The 24,894-nt window shown below is 45.9% G+C and overlaps 2 protein-coding genes across 7 annotated transcripts; both read right to left on the bottom strand.

The window, feature by feature from the left end:
• Nucleotides 1-365: 365 nt before the first annotated feature.
• On the bottom strand, nt 366-13,920 carry LOC128896710 (GTPase-activating Rap/Ran-GAP domain-like protein 3). 4 transcript variants are annotated; one of them, XM_054160121.1, is made up of 18 exons: nt 8,929-9,665; nt 7,061-7,891; nt 6,656-6,722; nt 6,151-6,234; nt 5,847-5,928; nt 5,502-5,620; nt 5,234-5,298; nt 5,090-5,156; nt 4,747-4,849; nt 4,533-4,631; nt 4,236-4,448; nt 3,684-3,952; nt 3,223-3,508; nt 2,557-3,002; nt 2,069-2,405; nt 1,903-1,989; nt 1,513-1,782; nt 366-1,421 (listed from the first exon to the last, which is right to left on the bottom strand). In XM_054160121.1, the coding sequence occupies exons 2-18, from the start codon at nt 7,372-7,374 to the stop codon at nt 1,174-1,176; spliced, it is 3,156 nt and encodes a 1,051-aa protein (XP_054016096.1). In that variant the 5' UTR covers nt 7,375-7,891; nt 8,929-9,665; the 3' UTR covers nt 366-1,173. The 4 variants fall into 4 exon arrangements, with proteins under 4 accessions (XP_054016096.1, XP_054016095.1, XP_054016098.1 ...); XM_054160120.1 differs by having other exon boundaries at nt 7,061-7,678; XM_054160123.1 differs by lacking the exons at nt 7,061-7,891; nt 8,929-9,665 and adding an exon at nt 12,104-13,920.
• Nucleotides 13,921-14,186: 266 nt separating this feature from the next.
• On the bottom strand, nt 14,187-23,359 carry LOC128896712 (uncharacterized). Of its 3 annotated transcripts, none has more exons than XM_054160127.1 (6): nt 22,868-23,359; nt 20,038-20,118; nt 18,967-19,303; nt 18,719-18,875; nt 18,201-18,558; nt 14,187-18,078 (listed from the first exon to the last, which is right to left on the bottom strand). In XM_054160127.1, exons 3-6 carry the CDS (start codon nt 19,301-19,303, stop codon nt 15,925-15,927), a joined length of 3,006 nt encoding a protein of 1,001 aa, XP_054016102.1. In that variant the 5' UTR covers nt 20,038-20,118; nt 22,868-23,359; the 3' UTR covers nt 14,187-15,924. The 3 variants fall into 3 exon arrangements, with proteins under 3 accessions (XP_054016102.1, XP_054016099.1, XP_054016100.1); XM_054160124.1 differs by having other exon boundaries at nt 23,015-23,359; XM_054160125.1 differs by lacking the exon at nt 22,868-23,359 and adding an exon at nt 20,333-20,351.
• Between the last annotated feature and the right edge of the window lie 1,535 nt (nt 23,360-24,894).

The following is a 24,894-nucleotide window of genomic DNA, read 5'->3' as shown; positions in this document are numbered from 1 at the left end:
AATAAGGTTTCGGTTCGAAATCTCGATATTTGTAAATAAAGAATCAGAAATATCTATCGAAACATCTTGTTACGGAAAAAAAAAGACAGCCATTGATTGGTACACGAAGGTTCACGTGGTTCAACTGTCAGTCGAACGCAAACGGCATAAGATAAATGGTATACCACGAGAGTGAAATCGCCGGAGGCCGCTATTAATGATCGAAATAAAAATATAATTAAATCTTGTTATGTGACCAAACGCCATCAGTCGGTAACGTATTAATTACCTTTTTACCACTGCAATATTTTGTTATCGCTAGTCGATAACAAGGGTGAGGAAGAAACTTGGTAAGTTTGAATATGATTTTATAACTCGTCACCATATCGACTTAATAATGCAGCCTTGCTGTATTCTTCTTTTATTTGCAATGGATACATACACGTAGAAACTGAACAACTCGTTAATGAAACACGGTAGATCGGTGGTTAACGCGAGCAACTCTGCAGCAGAACCGCGATGGTGGCATATACCTTTATTAATCATATGTACACGCGCAGTTGCTGAAGTAATTAACACGAGACCATCGACGTGGCTACGATTCTGTTAAAAATAATTGCAGGTATACGCAGCACAGCCCAATAGAAGTAACTTGTAATAAATAATCGAGCTTGCATCGTTCCCTCTCCTCCATTATTATTCCTACCTACAAGAATCTCCCCTATTCTCCGTCCTCGTTGCGACCAACGATCATCTGGTGCTCGAATTTAATTAGCATTTCGGGTCTTTATTCAAGAAACGAATCACAGCGAGTAAACAAAGCATTGGCGGGCTCATTTACGAACAAAACGAGTGCGTCGATGCTTTCCTTCGCATTTAACGCAACAGTCTTTCCATTTTAAAAACGCCAAGGTCACTTGTTGCGCATACAATTGCATCTACAGCGAATATCTGTCAACGACTGTTGGAACGGCAGTAAATCTAGCTACGTTTAACGCACGGTATCGCGCGGATACACGTTCGAATCAGCTGGTGTATCCGTTGATCCTACCGAGGCACAAGCGTCAGGTACCTGCAATCTGCAAACCTTTACCAACAAATTAATCCAGACGGACGTATCTAGAAAGAGCCAAGAGGAGGCCCCCTCCTTTAAGCTAGATACTTGTTAGGTTCTCGACCTACAACTAATCCAAACTATTTCCTCAGCTGCGTTGGCATCAGAGTCGTGGGTGTAGGTGTTGGACTGCTGCTGCAGGACCTACTCAACGCCCTGTGAGGCTCCACAGTTAAGAAACTCCTGTCTGTCGTTGGTGGCGCCGAGATCACTTCCGGTTCTGCTGGACTGGGGCACCTCCTCTGTGCACAGGTCGACAGGGTACTCCTCGATAACGTTTGCAGCGGTATCTGGTAGATTCTTATCGGTTTCCAATCGTTCTGGCTGCCTGTAAAGCATACACAAGGGACACATCCATGGTTGACTCTTCATCTTTGTTCGAATTCTCTTAACGTTTTTACGTTGACTAGTCTACGTACTTTGCGAGTTGGATCGGGAAGACGAAGACTGAGAGAAGGATGGAGGACTGGCGACCGGTTCCTCCTTGTCCACAGGCTTCGCGTCGAGTCGAATCCTCTCGCACTTTCCTGGCAGGAACTCTGGCGCCGTCGTCGCGAAGTAAATGTCCTGCTTGGACGTGATCAGATTCAGGTTTGGCATCGTCATCGTGTGCACCAGGTTCCCGTTGATTATCAACCGGATCTCCATTGTGTCGTTGGTGAAGGCGATCACGTAGGGGAAGGCACAAGCTGAAAAATGGAAAATTAATTTTTGTCGAATCTTTTAACCTCGACTAGATTGCTAGATTGCTAGATTGCTAGATTGGCTAGCTGCTAGAGGCCCAAGTAGGTTGACTACAGCTGGTTTACCTATGGCTGCTGGCACAGAGTTCCAGTTGAAGTCGAACTCTGTGGGCGCTGTACTCTCCTCCAGCAGCTTTTGAAAGTGGCACATGTCTGGAAATCGCAAGCATACAAGCTCAAGAATCATCACCGAAACTCGTACGTTCTACTTTTAAGGAAATCTGTCGCTTACTGTTGTAACAAAGCAGTAACTCTGGTTCCTCGTCCTCGCAGAGATCCAGAGCAGCCACCAGGTGGGGTTTGGGGGTCCCCTCTATGTGAAGAGTCCTCGTGCTCCCTGTCGCGGATATCAATTCAAAATGGTGCCTAATGCCGCAGCAGAGCGTCCACTCATTGGTGGAATCCGTGCTTTCTGTCATGGTCAACAGCGAGGGGGTCTCGCTCGCGTTCAACTCCTTCAGCAACACGAACCCATCCACTGTGTCTGTGTCTGCAGCAGAGCACCAGGCTGTCCAAGCAGCACTGTGCTTCCATTGGAGCACCGTCAGGCGGCGACCAACCGCCACACACTGTAAACAATTACATCGTAAGAATGCAAAAGCAGATTTCGAGTGACTATTCAATTATAGAGTGATTCTAGGCGTGGAACTGTAGGAGGTGGCCCTGTCTAGAATAGTGACAATTTGAGTACTATTTGAGCCAAGAATCCTTGATATTCACCATACGCAGATGGGAACCCCCTGGCATAGTAGTGGTATATAAATGACAGCCACGCGACCGAGGTAGCTTCCTTTCCTTTATGTGCGCTCGACCTCTTACAGCCAGAGGACGTACTCGTGCCCTACCGCGTGGACGAATAACAGGTTTAAATTTCGCAGTGGCTCGAGTGAAATTGTCGCAGTCGTTATCCTCGCTCTCGTACGCGTCGTCGTCCACGTCATCCTCGTAGGCGTTGTCCTCGCAGTCCTGGTCGTCCTCGCGTTCGTTCAACACCTCCGCAGATCTGTTGGTAGCGTTGTTTTCAAACTCCCGTAAGCGAAACACGTAGACGTTGCTCTCCCTGCCCTTGTCCACCGCGCGGAACAGCAGGATCCCGTGCTGCTCCACCACGTTCAGCTGTTTGATTTGCACGGACTCGTCGAAGATCAGGCGGTGGGACAGGCTGTCTGAAATGCCAAGGGAAGCTGACAGTGTCTTCAGGTTCAGGTTGAGATAAAATTGAAGCAAAGGCGAAACTAGGCGTCAAGCACGTGGCGAAGGATAGCGTGATGAAAGGACTTGACCAAAGAAAGAAGAAGAATGATAAGAAAATGAGGGTCGGGAATCGGCCATTTTAGTCCGTCAAGCCAAGCGCCCTTATTCACCGTAGAATAAACCGACTGTTACCTTCTATCAAAAATGTCCCGTTCTCCGTAGCGAGGACGATCTTGTTGTCCAACCAGACGTCTCCACAGACGACCTCGTGGGGGAAGTCGGGGTATATGCACCTGGGCTCCCAGGGTCTCGGCTTCAAGGGACCAGCAGTAGCCAGGGAGGTGGGGGCAAGTCCTCTAACGATGGCCTCCAGCTTCACAGCCTGGCCCACACGCACCATCTCCACAGCGCGCGTTTCCTCGCGACGTCGACCTGGAGCCTCCACCACATCCGACAAAGCTCGTCGGTTTAACATGCTCTGCGAAAATTTGATTAATTTTCTTTTCCACGGGGTGGGGGAGAGAGTAAACACCGAGGTGAGGTTCTATCTTTTCTTAATCTCTTAACTGTTCATTTCTCCTATAGTTCGTGGGAGCCTGATCTCTCGAGGTGTTTGCGGAGGGAAACTAGCCACGCGTTGTGTACAAACTTACGTTGCCCTTGCCCTCCTGCGTGTGCTCTTGGTACATGTCCCGCAGGAGAGCGTCCAGCGTCCTTTCGCGCTTCCGCGAGAACGTTGGAGTGTTGAACGTGGCCTTCTCGCCGTTTATCAGCTTCACCAGCAGAAACTCCCGCAGGGTGTAGGGGTCCTCGAAGACGGGCGGACAGGGCAGGCTGGGACCGAACAAGGGAACGCTCTCGTCGCAGTAGAGGGCCACGCGCCAGCCTTTCTTCTCCTCCGTTGTTACCACGGCGAACACGTCTGAAATACATGTATCTTACTGCATATTACGTGTGCTAATCTTCATGGTAAATAAATTAGTTGATTTATTAGTTGATTTACTATCAGAAACCTACTCGTTGTCAGACAGTATTTCATAGTTTTTAGTGATGTTTTAATATTTGTCCATGTCGGTTATATTTTTTTGTCGAAAAATCGTTTTATTACGCATGACGAGTATACTCGCCGTGACATAGCTGACTGGTTAAAGGACACGCGTCGTAGATTTTAATTAGGCGAGCATATTAATTTGGGCTCGACTCACGCGTAAATTGGCTCCTGATGCAATTAGGGTTGAAAACGTCGATGGCGTCGGGGTCGTCCGTGTAGACGATGTTTACTATGTCGTTGCCGATGTGACGCTTTCTTTCTAATTGTTGTGGGTTGTCTTTGGAGTAAGGAAGCATCGTGCTCACGTGGTACATAACTTCGTGGCCTGCGTATACGGTGTAATAGCTCTCCTTCCCTGTCATGTCACCTGGACATTGTTTTATGGAACGCGACACGTGTAAGTGAACAGGTTAACGAACAGGTGATATTTTAATAAAATCTATACGAGTACCTTTCACGTCCAAGCCTCCTCGATATTTGTCCCAGTTTTTCAGCTGTATCCTCTCGCCCAGGATCTCCAGAAAGCTCTCGAAACCTGGACTACCTTTCTCTGGAAACGAGACACTTTCAAGTCGGTAGTAAGCTTACCAACATGTAATCTAAAAGTTGTTCTAATCGTCGTCGCGTCGTGGTAAGCTTTAAAGTTCAATTTTTAATCGACTTACCATTAGAGAGCATCTCGTCGTCGGTGATTTGTCCTTTTTTGGCGTAGATGACGCCGAACTTGAAATTCACCGAGCCCTCTTGTTCCTCCAATAGCAGCAAGTCCTGCAACGTCGAGATATTGTTTGTTGGAGAAAAATGATAAACATACAATTTTCAAATGTAAACACAGAATAGAACGCTCGAAGGGATAAATGGAACGTTTGGGTCCAGATTTTCTTGCATATTTAACCCAGTCTTTAATGTGGCTGGTATTACCGCTTAGTGTACAAAAATATTATCTGCAATTATTAGACAGCGCACCTTGATCATTTTCATGGCAAAACACGCTAAAGAAATACTCACTTTCTGTATCTCTGGCGAGAAGACCTCGCGTGGCGCCTTGTCGAGCTTCTCCAGCCCGAAGAAGTTGCTGAAATTTGAATCATCGATTCATCATTGTGGATCACACTGAATACCGATCATGGGCCACTTTTAATAGACATTTACCTCAAGATTTGCCTGATTGTCAGAGTTTTGTTTGCAGAATACGGCAGAGATATCCTCTGGGCCCCCTAAATATAGTGCTCTTTTGTTTACGTAATACTCGAAGCTTTCATCAATTAAATATCGCGGAAAAGACAGATTGCTGCTTCGGAAAATGATTGAACTGATTGAAATGATCAAACAATAAAAGAAAAGAGAAACGAAAAAAGAAAAAACGTAAGAGAAAATGTAAGGTTTAGGAAAATAAACTTTCAGTTTTACGCGCACTTACAGTTTTTCTCCACAGAATGACCCTGTAATGTGGCACGCTTTGGTCGCTTATCTCGCTGGTCGCCACTGATAAGAACAGAGGATTCCTCTCTTGATCCGCAGCAACGTAGTTTTGATGCACTGAGTAAAATATTGCAGCGTAGAAACAATTTTGTATATTAATTATATTCTGATATAATTTATATATTATCGTAGGCCACGCTGCATGAGAATCTACCGAAATATAATAATAAATGGGCATACACGGGCATAAACTGTATAAGAATATAAAAATATCCATTGTTTTCGTTGTCTAACGAGCCTCTCGACTGAAATTCGTACAAACACTCGAGTGCGCTCTACTTACGTTTCCCCAGAAAGTATTTGAAGTACCATCGCGTTTGATACTCGGGATTTTCCAATATTGGCGTGCTGGGCGAGCCGAACATCTGAGTACAAGTTTGTTAATCAGTTCCAACGAAATAATCTCACTTGATAAATAACGCAGTGAATGTACGAAGGGTTGATACTTGATACGGAGTCGTCCATCCAACAAATACAAAATAACAACAAAAAATGATTGTTCATACGCGATTGAAATTACAAGGGGGGGGGGGGGGGGCAATAATTAAATTGAAAATGAAACGGGAGGCAATTGGACGGTTTCTTACTTCCTCTTTCTCGCCAGGGGAATCGCCATTCTCCACTCGAAATCGCCTGCCATTATCCGTGCCGTCTTGCTCGATCTGCGGTAGCTAAAAAGCGACGTGGAACGGACACATTAGTATTAGTATTAGTAGGTACGCGGATGTCTGTGGTGCGACCGTGCTCCAGTTTCAGAGTGCCTCCGTTTAAGCATGGAGTGCAGGAACCTGACTCCCCTTCCTCTTCAGCAATGAACTTTTCTTGTTTCTAGCCGCGCTCTATCTTTTTGCTCAACGGATGATGCAGAGAGCTTGAAACGCCGCACAGGTTTTCGGTAACGTGCTTTTCGATGTTTCCAATGAATAGAATAGAAGATTCTCAAGGTAATTAGTTTCGTAGGCGCGTAGTACAAGCTATAGAAATACATTTCGAAGGTTTTGGAGCCGGGGGTGTACGACAGGGAAAACGTGACATAAGAAGACGCAATCGTACAGGAGGGAACGGCATCACCACGTGCGAGGATACACTCACCATCTCCACACTGCCATAGTATCTCCTGGACAGAACTCCTCTCCTAGAGATGGTATCGGTGCTGGACCTGGAGAAAAATACATTTCACAGCGTAAAGAAAGTTTCTACATTGTTTGTTTGTTTAGGTACGAGTCACGAGCACATACAGTTGATGTATATTTTGTATAGCAACCCAATCCTAACCAAGACCCAAGCCCATATTTTTGTTTACTTGGAGGAAAACCTGCTACCAGACACCTCCCACTTGCTCGGAGGAACAGATGAGAGGTAATGTGTGGGGTTCGAAACCAGACCTAACCCAGACCATTACGTGACTCTCACTGCACGAACAACTCCAACCGATTGTAAAATGCATGAATCTACCGAGTCTGTAGCTTCCTATATCTACATCTTCCTACAACCTACACGTGATGGCTGGCCCTCCTGTGAAGGTGCTTCAACTGGCTGGACGGTAGCGCAGAGACGCACACCGATCTGGACCTGTTCCTGCGTATCAAGTCCTGACCGATAGACGCCATCTCCTCGTCGCTGTCGCTTTCCGTCAACGAGTTCCCAGTGCTCTCCCTCCTACCCTTGCTACGTTTCCACTTCTCCGCGCCAGTGGTCGTCGATGAGGTCGAGGTCGACGTCGAGGAGAGCGGTGACACGCTTGTGGAGGAGCCGCTAGTCAGCGAAACCCCTCGCAGCCGCGAGACCAGCTTCATATCCAAACACAACATCTTCAAGGAGTCACCTTTCCTCTCGGATCAAATTCGAGCCGACTCGACGCGACGCTACGCGCGACGTTAAACACGCGACGCCATTTCTTTGGAGGGAGTCTGGGTGCCCTAGTCGACGACCTTTAGTTCCTTTAGAAATTCGATGGACGACACCGACGGTGACGGCTGATCTTCAGGGCTCAGGGCTTCAGAGGGTTAAGGGACGCAACCAAACGGCTCGGGGAACAAGACGTTCATTAGACACTGATTATGGTGTACCGAGTCGAGCCTGGCTCTGTAATTTGCCGGTTTCATCCCTTTGTATCTTTAACAAACGTCCAATGATGAGAAGAAGAACCAAAGTTAACGATTAGTCGTAAAGCCAGCTTTTCTCGACTTTCTCTCACTGAATTACGTACAAACAAGTAATCTTGTACAATTTTACGTTTGCAGAAACTTGTTTACATTTGGAATCGAAACATTTCCTTTTGCTCGAAGATGCTTGAAAATCAGTCACTTATGAGGTCATGTTTGTCTGCTAAAATAAAGGAAGACAAGTGCTGCTAGCCTCTTTATATTATTTAAAAAACATTATTAACGAGCGTAAACTTATTCGATTAAGATTTATTCATCGAAATTGCCAGAGTTTGTAAGCTTTTCTCTGTTTCCACATAACTAAAGAAAGAAACAAGACCTCGAGTATAACTTATCCCTTGGTTTCTCTCTCCTGTTCCACTGAAGATTGAAAAAAGAAATGGTGGGATCCTATTACGTTTGAACTTTAACCGGCACTCTCCTATTTCTTTGTTACCATTTATGTGTGTGTGTGTGTGTGTGTCTATTCGTGCAAAGTGTGCACACCCTCGTAATTTTTTCCTTTCAACCCCCTGCCGCTTTTCCGACAGCGCTTTTTGTCTTCTGCGAAAGAAGTTAAAAAATGGGGGAAGAAGGGGGGTGGAGAATACAATGCCCTTTGTTCGGCGTGGTTACAGTTTCCGTCACCCTCATTTATCAGCCGGTGAGAAACTGATGCGGGCGATAATTTACTCGAGAGCATCGATATCGAGCTGTTTTCATCGTCCTTAAAATGTACGACGCCGACGTTCACTTATGATATTTCGAGCACCCAATTAATACGACCAACTGATCCAGAGAATTTTAATAAACGTTCCCATCTCTTAGAGAAAAAATTCACTTTTGTTGGTTTATTGATAAAACATAGTTACGGTAAGCAGCAGCCTGATGGCCATGTTTATTTCGAAGCATTTCAATCTATTATTTAATTTAGGAAAATGTTACTAATGGATAGAGGAGAAAGAAAACCTGTGCGACTGACTGTACGTATACTTAAAAATTTGATTTACAAGAACCATCCTAATGTACATATTTATTTGGAAACGTTAAACTCACCATTTAATTTAGACAAATTTGTGTAATGGACATCGATGGTACAAACATTTATTGGACCGATTGTGCGTATACTCAGGGACTCTGGCTATTTTAATAAATAAATAACGAATCAAGTTCTCAACAATTTTTCTAGTTTATAATCACTAAATTTTGAACAACGTGCACCCTCTTACGGCATCCCGTCTCGAGCAAGATTCACCAACTTTACCGTCGAGCATCCCTCCGGAAGGGCTAGTTTTTCACCCAGGCTCCAATCATCATCCTTCAATCCTTTATCAAACAAAACAGCAACAAACGATCGATCCGAGGGAAAGACACCAGCCACCGTATCCTGGTGCAGGTCGTGTCCGGACCGCGACCCCGATTGATCAAAAAACAAAAAAAAAGCACCATACGAACCGTTAAAAAAGAAAAAAAAAACAAAAACAAAAAAAGAAACCAAGAGGAGAAGAATTAAACGAGGAGGAGCCTCCAACGCACGACCCTCCGTCTGTTTACGAGTGATTGATCTCGAAGATCGAGGGAATCGATTTACGAGAAGGAACAACGACCGATGGGTATGCCTCGGGTCTGCAACCCCTACTGACGGGGTGGCAGGACACGACCCTTTGGAACGAGGACGCGAGGGAGCAAGTACTGGTAGTAACACGGCGACTCGACGACTGGCGCCGCGACGTCGAGCTCATTGGCTCTCTTTCCCACCCCCTCGTGACCTCCTGTCCTACCGCCATCACCACCACCCCTCCTCCTCCTCCTCATTCCCCGCCAGCCACCGTAACCGTGGTTCCCCTACGTTTTTCTGTCTTACAGCAACGCTATCCTTCCAACTTGGACTCGTCTCGCGTCTCCTTCCACCCTTCGACCCCAGGACCGTACCCAATCTGGCGCCCAGGGCGTCTCTGGGTCTCACAGTCTGGGAACACTCTTTACCGAATTTTGGTCTTTATACACAAGTGGGACGGCTTGTTTCAACCCTTGGCGGACTTTTTAAAAATAATATATTTTTTTTAGAATAAGACAGTGCCGCACACTGAAACTATATGGAACATTTGTTTTCTAATCGATTTGGTGGCCATCAGGGGTTTTGTTTTTCAATAAAACACACGTGTCCAGCATCTAATCGTCGAGGCTCTAATCCTAGAGCATTCTTTTGGAATTTATACTGACAGAAATATATATATATTTGTTACTTTGAATCTACTATTACACTTGTATTAATTGTCTACGACACTGATTTTCATTTTTCCCCCCAAAAGAAATAATTAATTTTCTGTCCCTTCCTTTAACTGACAACGCTCCTGTTTCGTTCCAAGCTGAATCGATAACGATGGTAACAAGGTTCTCGAGTATCCCCTGTCGATAATAACCAATTTAACAGCATTCCAGGATAATTACCCATTGAGTCTAGTCCGTCTTCTTTTACCGACACGTTCGCTGCCCTCTGTTGACATTTTCATCTACTAAACTAAAATAGGACGCACGGCAAGATCGAAATCAATCTATAGATAAGCATCGAGCAACAAGCAACAAGCAACAGTGCGGCAACTCTAGAATTTTTATTTTTTTGATTACTCGGAATGGGATTGTACGAAAGATGAATCGTTATTTAGCCCAACGTGTTTGGTTATGTATTTACAAGGTCGAACACGTGTACATCATGGCCACGGATGCGAGGCCATCGAGATGACGCAATTCTCGATACGTTTCCAGGACAAAGTAATCGGAAACGGTCTAGTTCTCTCGCGTTTATTCTGCCCATATGCATGATGCATCAAAGGTAACCGATTGTCGAGGTATTTTTGCAGCCGATGTGATTGTTTCGATCATCGAAGTCTGTTTACCCAATCAGGAGTTGTGATTTCTTTCAAATTTTTGTCGCGTTCACCACTAGCGACTTTCTAATAAAGTCATTCTCTCATTTTCAAAAGCTTAGCTGTTCACTTTACAGCAAAACTTTCTATACATTTTTCAAAGTGTTCCATTAGATTTACAATGCAAAAAAGTTTCAATCAAAAATGTTCATTATCGAGAGCCCCACGAATTTTCCAAGATCAACCAACTCTTACGTTTAAGCTTAAATAACAACTTTCCGTCCCTCAAATAAAAATATAAACCTCCACCATTTTGTCCCGCACCGACGCGACGCATTCGAACGTCCACGATTCCCTCGACTTTGTTCCCCTTAATATCTCGACTCGTTCTTTCGTGTTCATCGTTATGTCTCGATTATCTAAAAGCTTCTCAACCCGTCCCAAGCCACAGGCTGCAGGGGTTATTCGCGATATTCCGTCGCATTGTTATTCCTTCGACGTCTACCCTGGTTCTTTGCTAACACCCGTGTCCCGTTCGGGCCGTCCACAGATGCGCTTCTACTTGGTCGAGCATGATCGAAATTGATCCAGGCGGCACAAAAGGGTGCCGACGGTCGAGACTCTGGTTAGCCCGATAGCAAAAGAGTTAATTATAAAGAGAGGCGAGCGTCAAAATCCGATACGTCGCCAATGAAGCCTTATGCGTTCGCTGGATCGCAAATAGTCACCGATTATCGGTACCAGATCGATATAGGCCAGATAGAGCATGGGAGACGCTCGATTTCGTATTAAAATAGAAAACGACAGGTTCCCCGTTATTGCTATCGGATTAGTCGCGAACCGATGGCGCGGACGCTGACACTCTTTTTTTCTCTCTTTTTTTTTTTTTTTTTTTTTTTATTGCCAACGGGAAAAGTTTATCCACAGATTGTTCAGATACAGGCCGAGTTTCATGGGGGAATTTCAGATCGTAGGGCTCAGGGAATAATTATCGTAAATAAAATAGTATTTGCTCGAACACTTTCAATATTAATTCAAAATTAATATTAACAAATATATCGATTCAATTTGGATTTATTGTAACGTGATATTGTAGAACTTTGGAATATACAACATTTTTTGTTGCGTATTTTTTTCTGATTTGGTAATAAAAGAAATTTGGTTTTCAGAATTGCCCGTTCTCGAATGTCCGTCACGTAATTCAAAGAAACAAATGTGTTCCAGGACACAGTAACTAACCTAACGAAACGACAACACTCATCTCATCCAATCCTGGCTAGTAAACTAACTACAGTAAAGACTGGATAAGTGCAAGACAGGATCGACTGGATAAATGCAAGATGACTATCCCTAGCACTGCTGTGGTGTCCCCGTTAACGCTCGGCGAGCAAGCAGTGCGATATAATCCTAATAACCGATTGATACGCTTCTACCGACTGCTTTTTTTTTCCGTCCTCATACCTCTTTCTGTTTGGCTCCCGATTTTCTTTCACTTATCCGGTCTTTACCGTATAAGACAGAGGACTCACCGAGCAGTCCATGGGAGAACCTTGGTACCCTCCAAGCTGATGCTTCTCAGCTCGTACTTGGACCTGTGTCGAAGAGGAGAACCAGGTGCTGTGGTGGCGTGGAGAACGTTCCTCATGCTCTTCGAGTTGACCCCTGTGATGGCGTGCCTTCTGCCAGAGGTGCCCTCCCTGGTCGACTGGTTGGTCGACCTCCTCAGCAAGCTCATCTTCGAAGCAGCGATTCCAACACCGAACGACACCTCCTGCATCCTTTCAGGATGAGATCTCAACGTCCAATAGGGCCCATATACGCTCTAGTCAACACTAGACTCGGGTTCAGGATGATTTTCAACACGTGGGCGCATGCTGACAAGCTTTCAACGTCCTCAAATCTCCCCAAACAGGCCAGAGTATCTCCAAGAGCGATTCTCTACACTTGAACACAGTTTCAGGTTGCTTCGACACTTTGAAACCCTTTCAAACTGCTGTAAACTTCCAATCGTTTAAATATTCCCAACCAGTGACATCTTTGAATTCCTTTTACTAATTCAACACAGTTGCAGTCTCGGAATTCTTCGAACCACTGCAGCCGCCAGTTGTAACTTTGGCACCCTTGAAACCATTATAACGAAAAAAAGAAAGCAACTTGATCAGTAACAGATCTTGAAATCCTCCGAAAGCCAGACGTCTACCCTCGAGATCCTTTGTTTCTTTCTGTCAGCTTTACTTCAGCTCTCTCCTCAGACGAGCTTTTACACGATCAAACATGATCCATAAATTAAACTCCTGTTGGGCTTGTTCGTGCAGGGCCTGATACCTGACAGGCGCCTGTAGGCTCATCCTGGTGAGCCTTTTAGCTGGCGTGCGAACAGACACTGAACTGTCGGATGAACCGACAACCATAAGTGACTGCGCTAGCCCTCAACCCCACCATAACTGACGAACGGCGCACCTTGGCAACTCCACCATCACGTTTCCCTGATCATCGGACTTTTTACCCGGCCGATAACCCTCTTTTCAACTACGTGCTCCACTGATCCGAGATCCACGGCACGGCACGGCACCGTCGTCGGCGTCGTTGCTTTAATAAGCGAAACCGAGCGTCCTTTTGTGCGTTCGCGCGCTAGATAAACGGAACTTGAATCAGGGAGGGGGTCCGGCCCTCGTAATCAGTCGTGAGACTTTAGACTTTCTTTTAAATTGCACCTTCGGAATCGATTGTATCCGAATTGATTGGGAATTGGTTTGTTTCAAGTTGCGACGATCAACGTGTCGCGTTGTCGGCTTGAGGACGTGCGCTACCAACACTAGCTCGCGCTCGAGTAAACAGAGTTTACGACGTTACACTCGAGCAGGCACGAACGGACCAGCGCGCATACGCACGACTTTGACTTTCTCGAGGGGCAATCTTCTTCTCCTCTCGAGCTCTCGGTGGAGCTAGGTTCTTTGAATTGGCGTGATTCGTAAACGATGCATAATATGCGATGACAGTGTCAAGAAAATTTCAAGAGTTCCATCTGTTTCATCTCTGAGAATAGTCAATTTGTTTTCAAACGTTATTGTTTAGCAATTCCATTCTACTTTGAATAGGAAATGTATTTTTAAACGTTACCTTAAATAATTCCATCCTATTTCGTATCAGAATTCGCTAGGTTTTAGGCGAAGTAACTAGAAATTAAAGTGTAACAACACTTGTTTTTCCCCTAATAAGAAATGGTCCGAGTTTCACGCGTCGGTGATCGATAGTCTCGAGTTGATGGTTGCACCGACAATAACAAGGTTACCAAAATCGCGGATTTATCGCGTGGGATGGTCGCGGATCGCGGCGCGAACAAACAGTGAGTCGTTGGTTCAGGACTGCTCGATTCATGGCCAACATTGTTCCTCGTTGAGGAAAAGCGCCGTGTCTGGATATACGCATGCGTCGCCAGGGAAAATATTATTCAATTTTTAATAGTATCATACATGTATATAGTAAATGGATGTTATATTCAATGAATATTATTAAATTATTAGTATTCTCAAGAGGACGTGTGTTTTCACTAGAATTACATTTTGGAAATGAGTTGTTTGTTCGTGGTGAGTAAGAAAAGTGAAAAGTCGATTCGCTGTTTCACAATTTTAATACTCTTTCTTGGACCTGAAGAACAACTTGGGTCCAACGCGGCTGGAAGAATAGCATTCTTCCGAGAGGTCCTGTACATTATCAGGAAGACCTCTCCGGCTCCGATGTAACTACAAAACAATTTTACAATAAAAAAAGAAGCATACAAAACTCCCAGCAGTGGGAATATTCAATTAATAATATTCTATTTTATTAATAGTCATCAGTAGCAGTAATTAGCATTCGATTAATATTATTTCATTATTAATAGTATATCGAATTATTAATGGTACGTAATTAGTAATCGAATATACTATCAACATTAGAATAGTACTAATTGTAGGCTATTATTTATATTTAAGAGTTTCGATGGTTCCGGGGCACGTGTTAAAATTCATTAATTTAATCAAATTTTCCACAAATTTGTTCCCATGTATCTGCATTCAGGGGCTAATATAAAAATTGAACAAATCATTGAACGAACCACCGTACGACGTACCCTGTGTGCGGCAAGTACACAAGTGCCGAATAAACAAATTATTCAACATTGGCCTGGTCGATATCTCTTCAAGACCAGAACACAGATACGTTATACTCGGAGAAGATCGAGTACGTCTCGAAGAAGGAAGACCTATTTAGCTATTGTTTGAAGCGTATAACCCAGCACCGTATGTTTCGTTACGTACTTAAATAGACTATTATCGCAGCGGTGCCACCCGACCGAATATTTAACACTTTCGCTAACCGCGTTTAACTTTGTCAATTCCATTGTATTCCAACTCGAACGTCAGCTGGCTTTCGTCTATTGTTTGTTTTCCGTTTTGTTCGTAATCGGCCAACGTTTCAACTCGGTTCGTTCTATCATTAATTCAAGAGAACAATTTATGGAATAAAGAACTCGAATAGAGAAATGCTAAAATGTGCACAAGAAAGAATTTTGGATTTCGTTTATAGGGAAGGTGTTAAATAGTGTTCCAAGGTGGCTTCCAGTGACTATGGAGAACCATTTAAAAGTACACCGTTCAGGCCGTTAGGTAAGCAAATCTGTCGATTAATTGTAAACTTACCCGTTAACTTGGCTCGAGTTAATTTCTAATTTACGGTTAATTGCTTCGCCAGAGTCTACAGTCCCACTCGTTCGTTTAAGTCGATCCACGATTACTAGAATCGATCTTTTCTGGTACAATTACGAGTGACGAGTGGCGAGCGGAGAGAACGGCTGTCATTCTTCCCTGGTTTCCCTGGTAGCGTCAGCCAGCGTAACTTTTTGTCACTTTGAACTTGTGGTCATACTATGTTCGCATTTAATACGATATTCCGAAAATTCTCAATAAGCTTTCGTAGTTCTTTTAATTGTTATTCGTTATTCGTTATTCGTTATTCGTTATTCGTTATTCGTTATTTGTTGTGCATCGTTCCGTTGTTCTTTTGTTCATGTCGCACGTTTCAAGACGTTTCTAACGAAAAGGCAGTTTTCGATTGCAAGAAAAGGCAGTGAATGGTGAAACCTTAACCTAATCCTTCTGTTACCCTGTTCATGCGATCAACCATCAAATAGACAAATAGATTTGAAAAAGAATCCTTCCAGAGACCGAATACACAAGAACTGACGAATAATCGCGCTACCTATCTAAAGTGACCACACCGCTGGTCCAGGTTGATCACGCAAACCTCGACGAAAGGAGAACGACAAGGACGGAGAAACTTGAAGAGGACTCGAAAGTTGAAAATGCCCAGGTCAGATCTGCATTTCCGGCTCGGAGTCGTCGTGGAACCAGTTGGAGGTCCGTTGGCTCTCGGAGACGCGCACGTTGCTCAGCTCCCTCTCGACGTAACGACTCGATCTGGTGGTGGACGAGCCCGGTACCTGGCTGCGTTCGTCGAAGGATGCAAGGACTTGCAGCCGATCGTTCCTTCTGACGACTCTGGGCGTTGTTTCGACGGAGCTGGGTGGTCCTTCTTCGGCGTCCTCAGCCGCCCACGCTGGGAGATCGAGCATCGCCGCAGGTATTCCCCAGTGCTCGGTAAACTCGGAGCCGCTTCTGGCTAAGCTGGGCTGGCTGAGGGATCTCACCAGGGAGTCTGCGCCCTCGAACGAGCTCAGGCTCGTCAGGTCATCGCGGTCCACCCTAGCGAAATCTCTAACGGTCATCTCTGACATGGACCTGACGTCTATCTCGCTACTGCCTCCCGCCCCTCGATGACTGGAGCCTAATCTGCGCAGACGAGCTGGTTGGCCCATTGCCGTGGACTGTGATATCTGGAGTCGGTGACCCTGGGTACGAGCAGAGCTACCTCCGTCGCTCTCGTACTCGTAGAGGGTCGGTAGAGAAGATCTTCTAGACCTGGTGTCCCATTCCGAGGACTTTGACCTCTTGTACCTCTGACCATGGTTCTTGGCATGGTTCGAGAAGGACGCGGAGCCTGCGTGGCTCGAACAAGGTCCCAGGATTCGAATGATCACGTCCCACTTGGCTGGAGGAAACAGATTCGTGTATCTAGCGTCCTTGCGTATCAGCTCGTAGTCCTCCTTGACCACAGCCTCTGTCAACAGTGTCCGCAGTGTGCTGTCCGTCGTGATGATCTCTCGCCATCTTGCTCTTTCGTCGTCCGTCAGTTCGCTGGAGTAACGAGGATCCAAGACTCGTGACAACCTGCTGAACCAGTCAGCGTCGATCTCGTCGATGCTACGACGTGTGGAAGGGGGTGGTCTACAGGGTATCTCGGCTCGAGCTGTGTACGTTGGCTCTATGTTGATGTCTGGCTCTTCGTCGACGGGTACGTCGGTTTGACCGGTTGGCTCGTTGGTGATGGTCAGGTTGGAGGTGGAGCTCACGTCGGAAAAGTTCTCCCACTCTGGTGGCGGCGGAGGCAGGTTCTCCTGAGGATAGTTTCTGATGGTTACGTCCCACTTGGGGTCTGGGGGCGGTTGAGCTCTGGCTCTGTACTCGGTCACTTGACGACGATGACGCTCCACGTCCTCGATGGTCTTCTTCTCCGTCACAGTCTTTAGAAACACGTCGTCCACCTCGTGAGTGGTGATCTCTGGACGTCTCGGGGCGACTACCTGAGGCTCTACGAGTGGCTCGGTCACCTCCTCGCGGAATAGTCGATGTTCGCGGTGCTGGATGGCCGCATGGGTGGTGGTGGCCGTTGGGACTATCGGTGGCGGTGGCGGCGGGGTTGGCGCTAGGATGCTGGCCACTCTGTACTTGGCGTGGGAGTGGTCAGTCACCTCTGTTAAGGAACGAGTCTCCGTCAGTTCGGTGTTTAAGGAAGTCAGGGACCTAGGTCTGCGTATCTCGTGATGCTGAACAGCTGGCTGGTCCACAGGCAACGGAGATGGAATTCGTTCTTGCAGGAGACTGGTGCTGGTAGTAATCTCCCTCTCGGTCTGCTTTCGAAGGATCCTCGAGTATACAGGTGGCGTTTGCTGTCTGGAGATGGTCGATGCCGAGGAACCACCTCCAGGAGGCCCATGAAGTTCAGGAACGTAGGAAAAGGTCGTCATTCGTGCTGGTGGACTTTCCAAGCTGCGAGTCAGGCTGGATTCCTCCTTTTCTAAGATCGTCGTTAGATTTCTCTCCAAGGTCACGCTTGCTATGTCGGATTCTGATGGTAAAGGACTCGGAGGGGGAGGAGGGGCTCTCTTAACTCGCATCTGGACGTCGAATTTCGGCTCGATGGGCATCGCCATCATGTGTCTTGGAATGCCAGTTCTGGAAGCGTTCGCTGCGGTCATGGAGGATGTTTCCACCTCTGCAGCGACCGTTTCAGAGTATAGGGAGCTGGCGGTGCGCATTTCTTGACGCTGGTGGCTCTCGTGATGGATGAATGCCTTGTTGTCGTAGGAGCCTGCCGAGGAGACGGGCAGAGAAGGCTCTTCGTCCACCTGGAAACAGAGGCTTGGGTTATTTCAGGGTTTATGATGATCGAGGAGATGGCGACAGGGTCTTTAGGCTATTTGGCTGCAGACTGGACTTGCATCGTCTTTTTCTATGGAAATCAACCCACCTCGGAGCTCTCGCTCGGATAATCGCTAGGCAAAGAGTGATCGATCATCAGATTCGCGTCGCTGCCAGTAGTGGAGGGTGGTGCGTGAAGAAGAGCATGGGCCCTAGGTATCTTCAGGCCCTCGAACATGGTGATGTTGCTCAGAGAAGACGTGGAGAGCTTGGTTATCTCTGACCCTGACCCACTTCCAAACGGATGCCTGTGTATCACTCGAACATTTCTGCGCTTCAGGCACATGTACGAACAACCCAGGCCCAGTAGGAGCAGCGACAGGAACAAGATAGCGCAGATGATGAGGAGAATCTGAAATCCCTTCAACGGAGGCTCCGTGGAGGGTGCAGGCGTTGCTGTGGCCACGCTGTAAACAGTTGAACGAGTATTGGATGTCGACTCCATTGTGGATTCAATTTAGTGCATCATTAGTGCAAATAAAAATCCATTTAAAATTCGTCCCTGAAGAGGTTAAGGGATAGAGGTTAAGGGAAGACAATTCCTGTTTCCTGTTATCGTGTACTCACATTCGAGATGGAGATTTTGGTGGAGCAGGCGCTACAGGTGGAGGGTACCTGCAGACTATCGTGATCACTTCATCCCCGTCCATTTCGAGACCTGGGTGAAAGCGAACCACCACGTTGTTGGTAAACACTCGCAGGGGATCCTGCTTCGTCCCACATCCTGTAACATGTCGTTTATCCAGATATTAGAATCCTAAGAAACAAAACAATTTTATAATATTTTAGAATATTTTCATTGCTCTGAACAGTACCTTTGAGAGGTAGCTCCAACTTAGCACTGGCAGCACCACGTCCCTTGACAATGCAAGCGCTGTTGCGATCAAAATCAGCGTAGGCGACCCCGTAGAAGGGTTCCTCGAACTTCAACTCGACGTGCATGCTCCCCTGGCTGCAGTTCAGGTACGCCTTGGTGCGATTCAGGAATATCATCGAGGAGATGTCGTCCAGTTTGGTCACCTTGCCGTCGAGAATCGTGCTGGGTGGCAAGCCTGGTTGGTACTCTATGCTGTTGCCCTGGGAGGCGTAGTTGCTCTGCGACACCACCACCGGAAATGCCGCGCAGAGCAACGTCAACAACTTTGGCAGCATCTGGAAAAGAAAATGAAGACTAGAGAGGGGAGGAATACAGACTTTCTGTGGGTTACGGAGACTCGAGTTATTTTTAAAAGGGAATTTAAAGATGGAGGCTTGAAAATGAAAGGAAAGTCTGGAAAAGAAAATAGACGGTCAGAGGGGAATCCGAGAGACGGATTTCGTTGGATCGCGTAGGCTTTTATTATTCGGAATTTCGTGGAATGTTGAGTTTCAGGTTTGGAAATTGCGGAGGAAAGAGGTTTATTTAGATGTTTGGGGGGGTGTTTGACGCAGGACTGCCGAGGAAAGTTCTTGACACGGTTCGATGCACTCGCACCGTTAGCTCTGCCTCGGTAATAGTTCATTTTACAGGGAACCAGTAACGAGCCAGCATGCACGTTTCAGCTGTTCACTTGACCCTCTACCCCTCCACCGCTCACTGTTCTTCATACATCTGATATTCTTGATTTCTACAATCGATGTTGGCTATGTTTATGGCATACGTTCGTTAACACGTTGGTCACCAGATTGATGACTCGTGTAAAATTCGAAAAAGTTCAAATTTCGTTTCGAGACCGCTGTACATTAGACTATTTAACGTTTTATTCTCTCGAGATTCATAAGTCCTATTCAAAATTATTTTTATTGTCGCCTCAGTTTTGGAATTAATCTTTTTAATTTCTTCATTTCTGGGTGGCGTGGCTAGCAACGTGTTAAAATGGTTCCTTAATCATTTTCCTTTGACCTACTTTTATAGTTGAGGCTGCGCAAACGATTTGGATCTCTTCCCCGTGTCCCTCGATTCTCGTCCGCTATAGCAATCGCATAATCTGTAAAGAACGAAGCTTTAGTTAACCTCGATTCGTTAAGATAGAATAAGATAGAATTCGTAGAATTAATTGTTTGATACTTTTAAGGGATAAGGTCGCTCCATGTTTCCAAAAAATACCCTAATTTCGCGAATTTTTTTTGAGAAATTTATTAAAAGCAACGAAAACTTCAAGTAGGGCATTTTATTTTTTGAAACGTCTGGAGTGGCCTTACCACTTGAGAGCCTTTTCTGAGTTCCCAGCTTGTCACGCTTCTGCGCCACACCTACTGTTGCGACTTCCAAAGAATAAATTCATGTATTTCATTCCAGCATCTTTACTTTTTCATACACATTTCAATATTTCAACATTCTTAATTACTAATTTTCTTTTTGCTAGCGAATAGCTCCAAGAAAAATGGTGCTGTATCGACCTCGAGTGTTTCCTGTCTCGCAAACACGTGTATATACATATACATGCTACGTATAGGCAATCACGTTCGCCTCTCGCATAGACGTCGACCAACATCGACCGATTCTTTCGATCCAACGCGATACGGTCGCGTGCTTCGATCGCGAGAAACGATTCCATACGAGACAATGTCTCGAATGAAACGGAATTACAGTTGCGATGCATACATTTACAGTAAATACTGATTAAGTGGAAGAAAATCGAGACCCAAGCGTTACATTTATACAATCGAGGTTTCTATTCTGTGTTTACATTTAGCTCGAGTCGAGCGTCGAACGAACAAGGGCCCCCTCCCAGTAATGGAGACAGTCATCTTGGATTTATCCAGTCTTTACTGTATACTCGAATATTAATGGAAACATCGATGAGGGCACTCGTTAGGTCCGTGTACGGCACTGACGTCGGATATCGAACAGCACTCGGCAGAAAAATAATAATCGTCTTGTCGATCACGTTCTAAGCCTTCAAATCAACTTAACGCATCGTTCGTACACGCCTTTTCGTGTACGAGCCGTGTAGTACGTGTTTGCAATTCGCAATTAAGAGAGGAATGTCAGGTTGCGAGACGGCTCCCACACGATTGTTTCTATTTCAGAGTAGAGGTCAACGCATCTCGTCCTTGGGACGACCTGTACCGATGTAAACAGAGATCCCGTGACCTCGTTAAATAAAGTGGAGTGCAAGGTATGTAACAGTCAACAGTTCCATATTTGCGTAATAGGAGAATGATTGACGAGAAAAATGTGGAATTGATGGAATAAACGAAGGTGTCTTTGCGTGACAAGGATGACGTTAACGGTTGAAAGTCTAGGGGACAGGCGTATCGAGCCTTTAAAGTCGAACCAGTATCCGAAGGAGACAACCGTCGTCTCATTGCGCAAACACTTTACTTTCACTGGCCACGCACACGCGAAACTTGCGCTGTGCGTGTGCCCTTGCACTGGGCGAATTGGTGGTTGGACATTTTTCGGAATTCAACAGTGAATAATACAGTACTCACTGCTTGATCGGGAGACTGGAGAAGGCTCGAAAATTAGTACCGAGAACGATCAATAGTCGATGTAAGCGGGCTAATTTTCTGGGAAATCGAGGAAAATGTTCCAGCCGTATTGGTATGCTTGATCAAAAATGTTAAAAATCATAATATCCTCGATAAATGGAATCTAATGCTCGATTAGGGTATAATAGGTAGTCTCTGATTAAAACTGGCAACGGTCGATCGTAAGGTGAGTGAGTCATTTTTCAAGAAATTCGAGGAAAACACGCCAGGCATATTGGCTTACCTCATTCGAAATAAAAAAATCAAACTCTAAATATAACTTGGATTAGGTACCAAGAGGATCTTTAATTAATTTCCAGTTGGTTTATTTCTAAATGATACCGATGTATACATACATATTCGACACCAGCGATAACCAGAAGCCCAATAAAGACCTTGAATTTAATCAAATTCCTCCGTAAGTTGAAAAGATTCACTGATATATATCCAAAGGATAACGACCTGAGCCCCAACCACTCCTACGTTTACCGTACCAATATTCTTCCAGAACCTAATTTCCATCCTAATCGATTCGAAAACTTTGTAATCGAGTGTAAGACAATCGAGAGAGTCTTCCAGTGGATGATTCGACCAACGGAGGAAACATCGACGCCCGTTTCCATCTCTAGTTGGAGCTAGAATTGAGCAAGCGACCGTGCCTTGTACCAATGACGTCATCCCCGGCGGATCCAAGATGGCGATCGCGCGTTCGCCAGGCAAAATCGGCTGGCTGCCGCGAGCAGGACCGGTTTTCGAGGCGGCAGGCAGCCCGGAGGTGGCTTTGGATGGGATGCAGGGAGGGGGCCCTGGGTCGTTTATCCGCGCGGTTTCGTCGTTTTGCGGCCGAAATGTGGAAGCTGCGAGACCCCGGGGACCTCCCTGCGTGTCGTGTTTCGCGTAATAGCCAAACACGTAGCGATTTATTCCCGCGAATGGGCCCAGTGGCGCGGCCACTTTCCATCTTTATGCGCCGTGGTTCCTTCGAGTCCGTTCAGTGAAAGTAATTAACGCTCGTACGTAATCGACGACTTTCCCAAGCACTGCACAGTCCAGAACCGTGATTTTCCCAGGTAGAGGAAGGAGCCTGGCGTGTTTGTGGAAGAGGTAGTGTACAGTACTCGTAGCCCGTGAGTCGAGGAAAAGAGAGGAGTGACGTGCTAGCACGCTGACTGGCTTCAGGAATGTTCGTTTACGCGAGTCGAGTGGGTGTTTCCCGCAATGTCGTCACACGCAGGGATCGCCTAGCTTAGTTTAACGTACTAGTTGCTGCGCAGAATGGTCCCTGGGCCGTTTCTCTTCCAGACGCTTGATTTCCAGCGACGCGTTCGCTAACTGTTTCTACTCTGGCTAGGTAGGCACTCGGAGTCGCGCGGAGAACGCGCTATCGTAACAGGTAGTTGGTCCTACCTTGAGCTACGCTGTCGAGGATTCTCGAGGCACTGGGGGGGGGGAGGGGGCTCTGGAGCCGACGGTACGCTCCCGATCACGGGCTCCGCGCGCAGGTAAATATCGTCCAACGCGATCGCGCGGCCGCGACTGAGACTGAACTCACTTTCCAGAGGCGGCGTTTTACCTGCGACAGGAGAGACCTCTTAACAGACCAACGGTTTAGCTTCCCTCTCCGCGGCCTCCCATGTACGTGCCACTCTCGCGTTCTTACGGCTATCCTTCCTGCCTACCCAGCCACCCACCCACCTATTTACGCCTGCGAGTGCGTGGCCTCAACAACCTCGAGCCCAACTATCCCGACTCTGCCAACGAATCCTCAACCTTTAGGACGTGCAAGTCTGGCGAACTTGGTGCTCGTACGCAATCACCGGCAATTGCTTTCTTCGATCGTTCAGATGCCACTAGAAAGTGTCAAGGGAAACGCGAGGCACAGGCCTGTGAATTATTGTTAAATCGGTTTTTGTAAATGATAAAGATAACACGTTGGGAAATCTTTCAGTTTTTCACATCTTTTCCACTTTTCAAGCTTACAGTCTAACATTTTACCTTTTTTCCATTTTCAAAGTCTTTTCCAAACTTTTCCACCTCGAAAGAATCTTTCAGTGTTTCCCACTTTCCTTCATCTCCAAACTTTGCAATTTTGTCCACCTCTAAATTCTTCCAGTCTTTCCCGGCCCAGCCCTGTCACACCTGACTTACGTCACTCCCCTCGTATACACTGCATCGATTGAAATGGAATTAAACGCGAAACGCGAAACGAGATGAACAACAGATGAACGAGGAATTTCAGATTCCGTCGCGTTAAATTGCGTAAATTATTGGAAGTACGCGAAGAAAGTGGTACGGGTGGAAAAGAGAGAAGAAAAGTGTGGGCGTGGGTGTCTCAAGGTCTTCCGCTCACCTTTTACGGCCGAATGCAAAATCCGGACATGAAAAGCCAAGACAATGTACAGGACCGAGACGGATTTTAACCGCGGATGGAGAGGTGAACGCTAGATTCTATTTATCAGCTGTGTTATCATTCCCAAGCCAATGCCGTGCACCACCTCATGGACTTTGGAAAATTTCATCCAGGTCGGATCGACACATCTGGAGGAATGTTTTCTTGTTTCTAGGCTAAAAACCGAACGAATCGGTGAATTTGTTTTCTATAAGAATTCAGAGAAAGCAAAAAAAAAGAAAAAAAAAATGAAGATGGATGGGAGACAATTACCATAACATGATCAGAGTGCAGTAATGACGCTAGAACATAATTGACACGAGGAACTGGTGGACAGTGAAAGGATATACAGGATCCCTTAAATGCCAGTGGTTCAGATTACACAGAAGAAACGCGTTCACCGCCGCCTTCTTTTCAGGCACGCAGTTATTGCGACTGCTAGAGGGACCAATGGACCGGTTGGTCCCCTTGATAGCACTTCCGAATATGGCAACGCGTCTCCCCCCCACCCCTCCAGCCCCATCTTCTTTTTTCGATTTCGCCACTTCTTCGTGCAATCTTGTATTTGTATACCGCGCTGGACGAAAATATTGAAATGCACGCTAGAGAAACAATTCGACTGCCCCGCTCTCACGTTTACATTTATTTTGACGATGAAAATTACGCTCGGCAACTGAAACAAGGGAAAGTAAGGTTTTCAAAATGGACATTTTTTAATATATTTGGCATATGAAACGGGTAACTGTAATAGTTTGTTGCTTTCTTTGCTTTACTGAAAAAGGGAAATTAAAGGATCGTTCAAGAAACAAACGTTTGCATCTACAATTTGTTTTCGAGGTTTAAAGTACCCCTTTATACCAAATCTCCTTCAATTATTTATTCTTGTTTATTTCTTCTG

The sequence above is a fragment of the Hylaeus anthracinus genome, unplaced genomic scaffold (assembly GCF_026225885.1).
Source record: "Hylaeus anthracinus isolate JK02 unplaced genomic scaffold, UHH_iyHylAnth1.0_haploid 11978, whole genome shotgun sequence".
Taxonomy (NCBI): Eukaryota; Metazoa; Arthropoda; class Insecta; order Hymenoptera; family Colletidae; genus Hylaeus; species Hylaeus anthracinus.
This window is presented reverse-complemented; position numbering and strand designations above follow the sequence as displayed.

Bases quoted from the DNA above. Each gene is read 5' to 3' on its own strand.
- LOC128896710 (XM_054160121.1), bottom strand. From the start codon at position 7,374: ATGTTGTGTTTGGATATGAAGCTGGTCTCGCGGCTGCGAGGGGTTTCG. The intron at 5,157-5,233 runs GTAAATGTCTAT...TTCAAATTTCAG, and splicing joins ACAATCAGGCAAATCTTGAG to CAACTTCTTCGGGCTGGAGA. The intron at 1,783-1,902 runs GTAAACCAGCTG...TCCATTTTTCAG, and splicing joins CTCTGTGCCAGCAGCCATAG to CTTGTGCCTTCCCCTACGTG.
- LOC128896712 (XM_054160127.1), bottom strand. From the start codon at position 19,303: ATGCTGCCAAAGTTGTTGACGTTGCTCTGCGCGGCATTTCCGGTGGTG. The intron at 18,559-18,718 runs GTGAGTACACGA...AACTGTTTACAG, and splicing joins CCAAAATCTCCATCTCGAAT to CGTGGCCACAGCAACGCCTG. The intron at 18,079-18,200 runs GTGGGTTGATTT...CTCTGTTTCCAG, and splicing joins ATCCGAGCGAGAGCTCCGAG to GTGGACGAAGAGCCTTCTCT.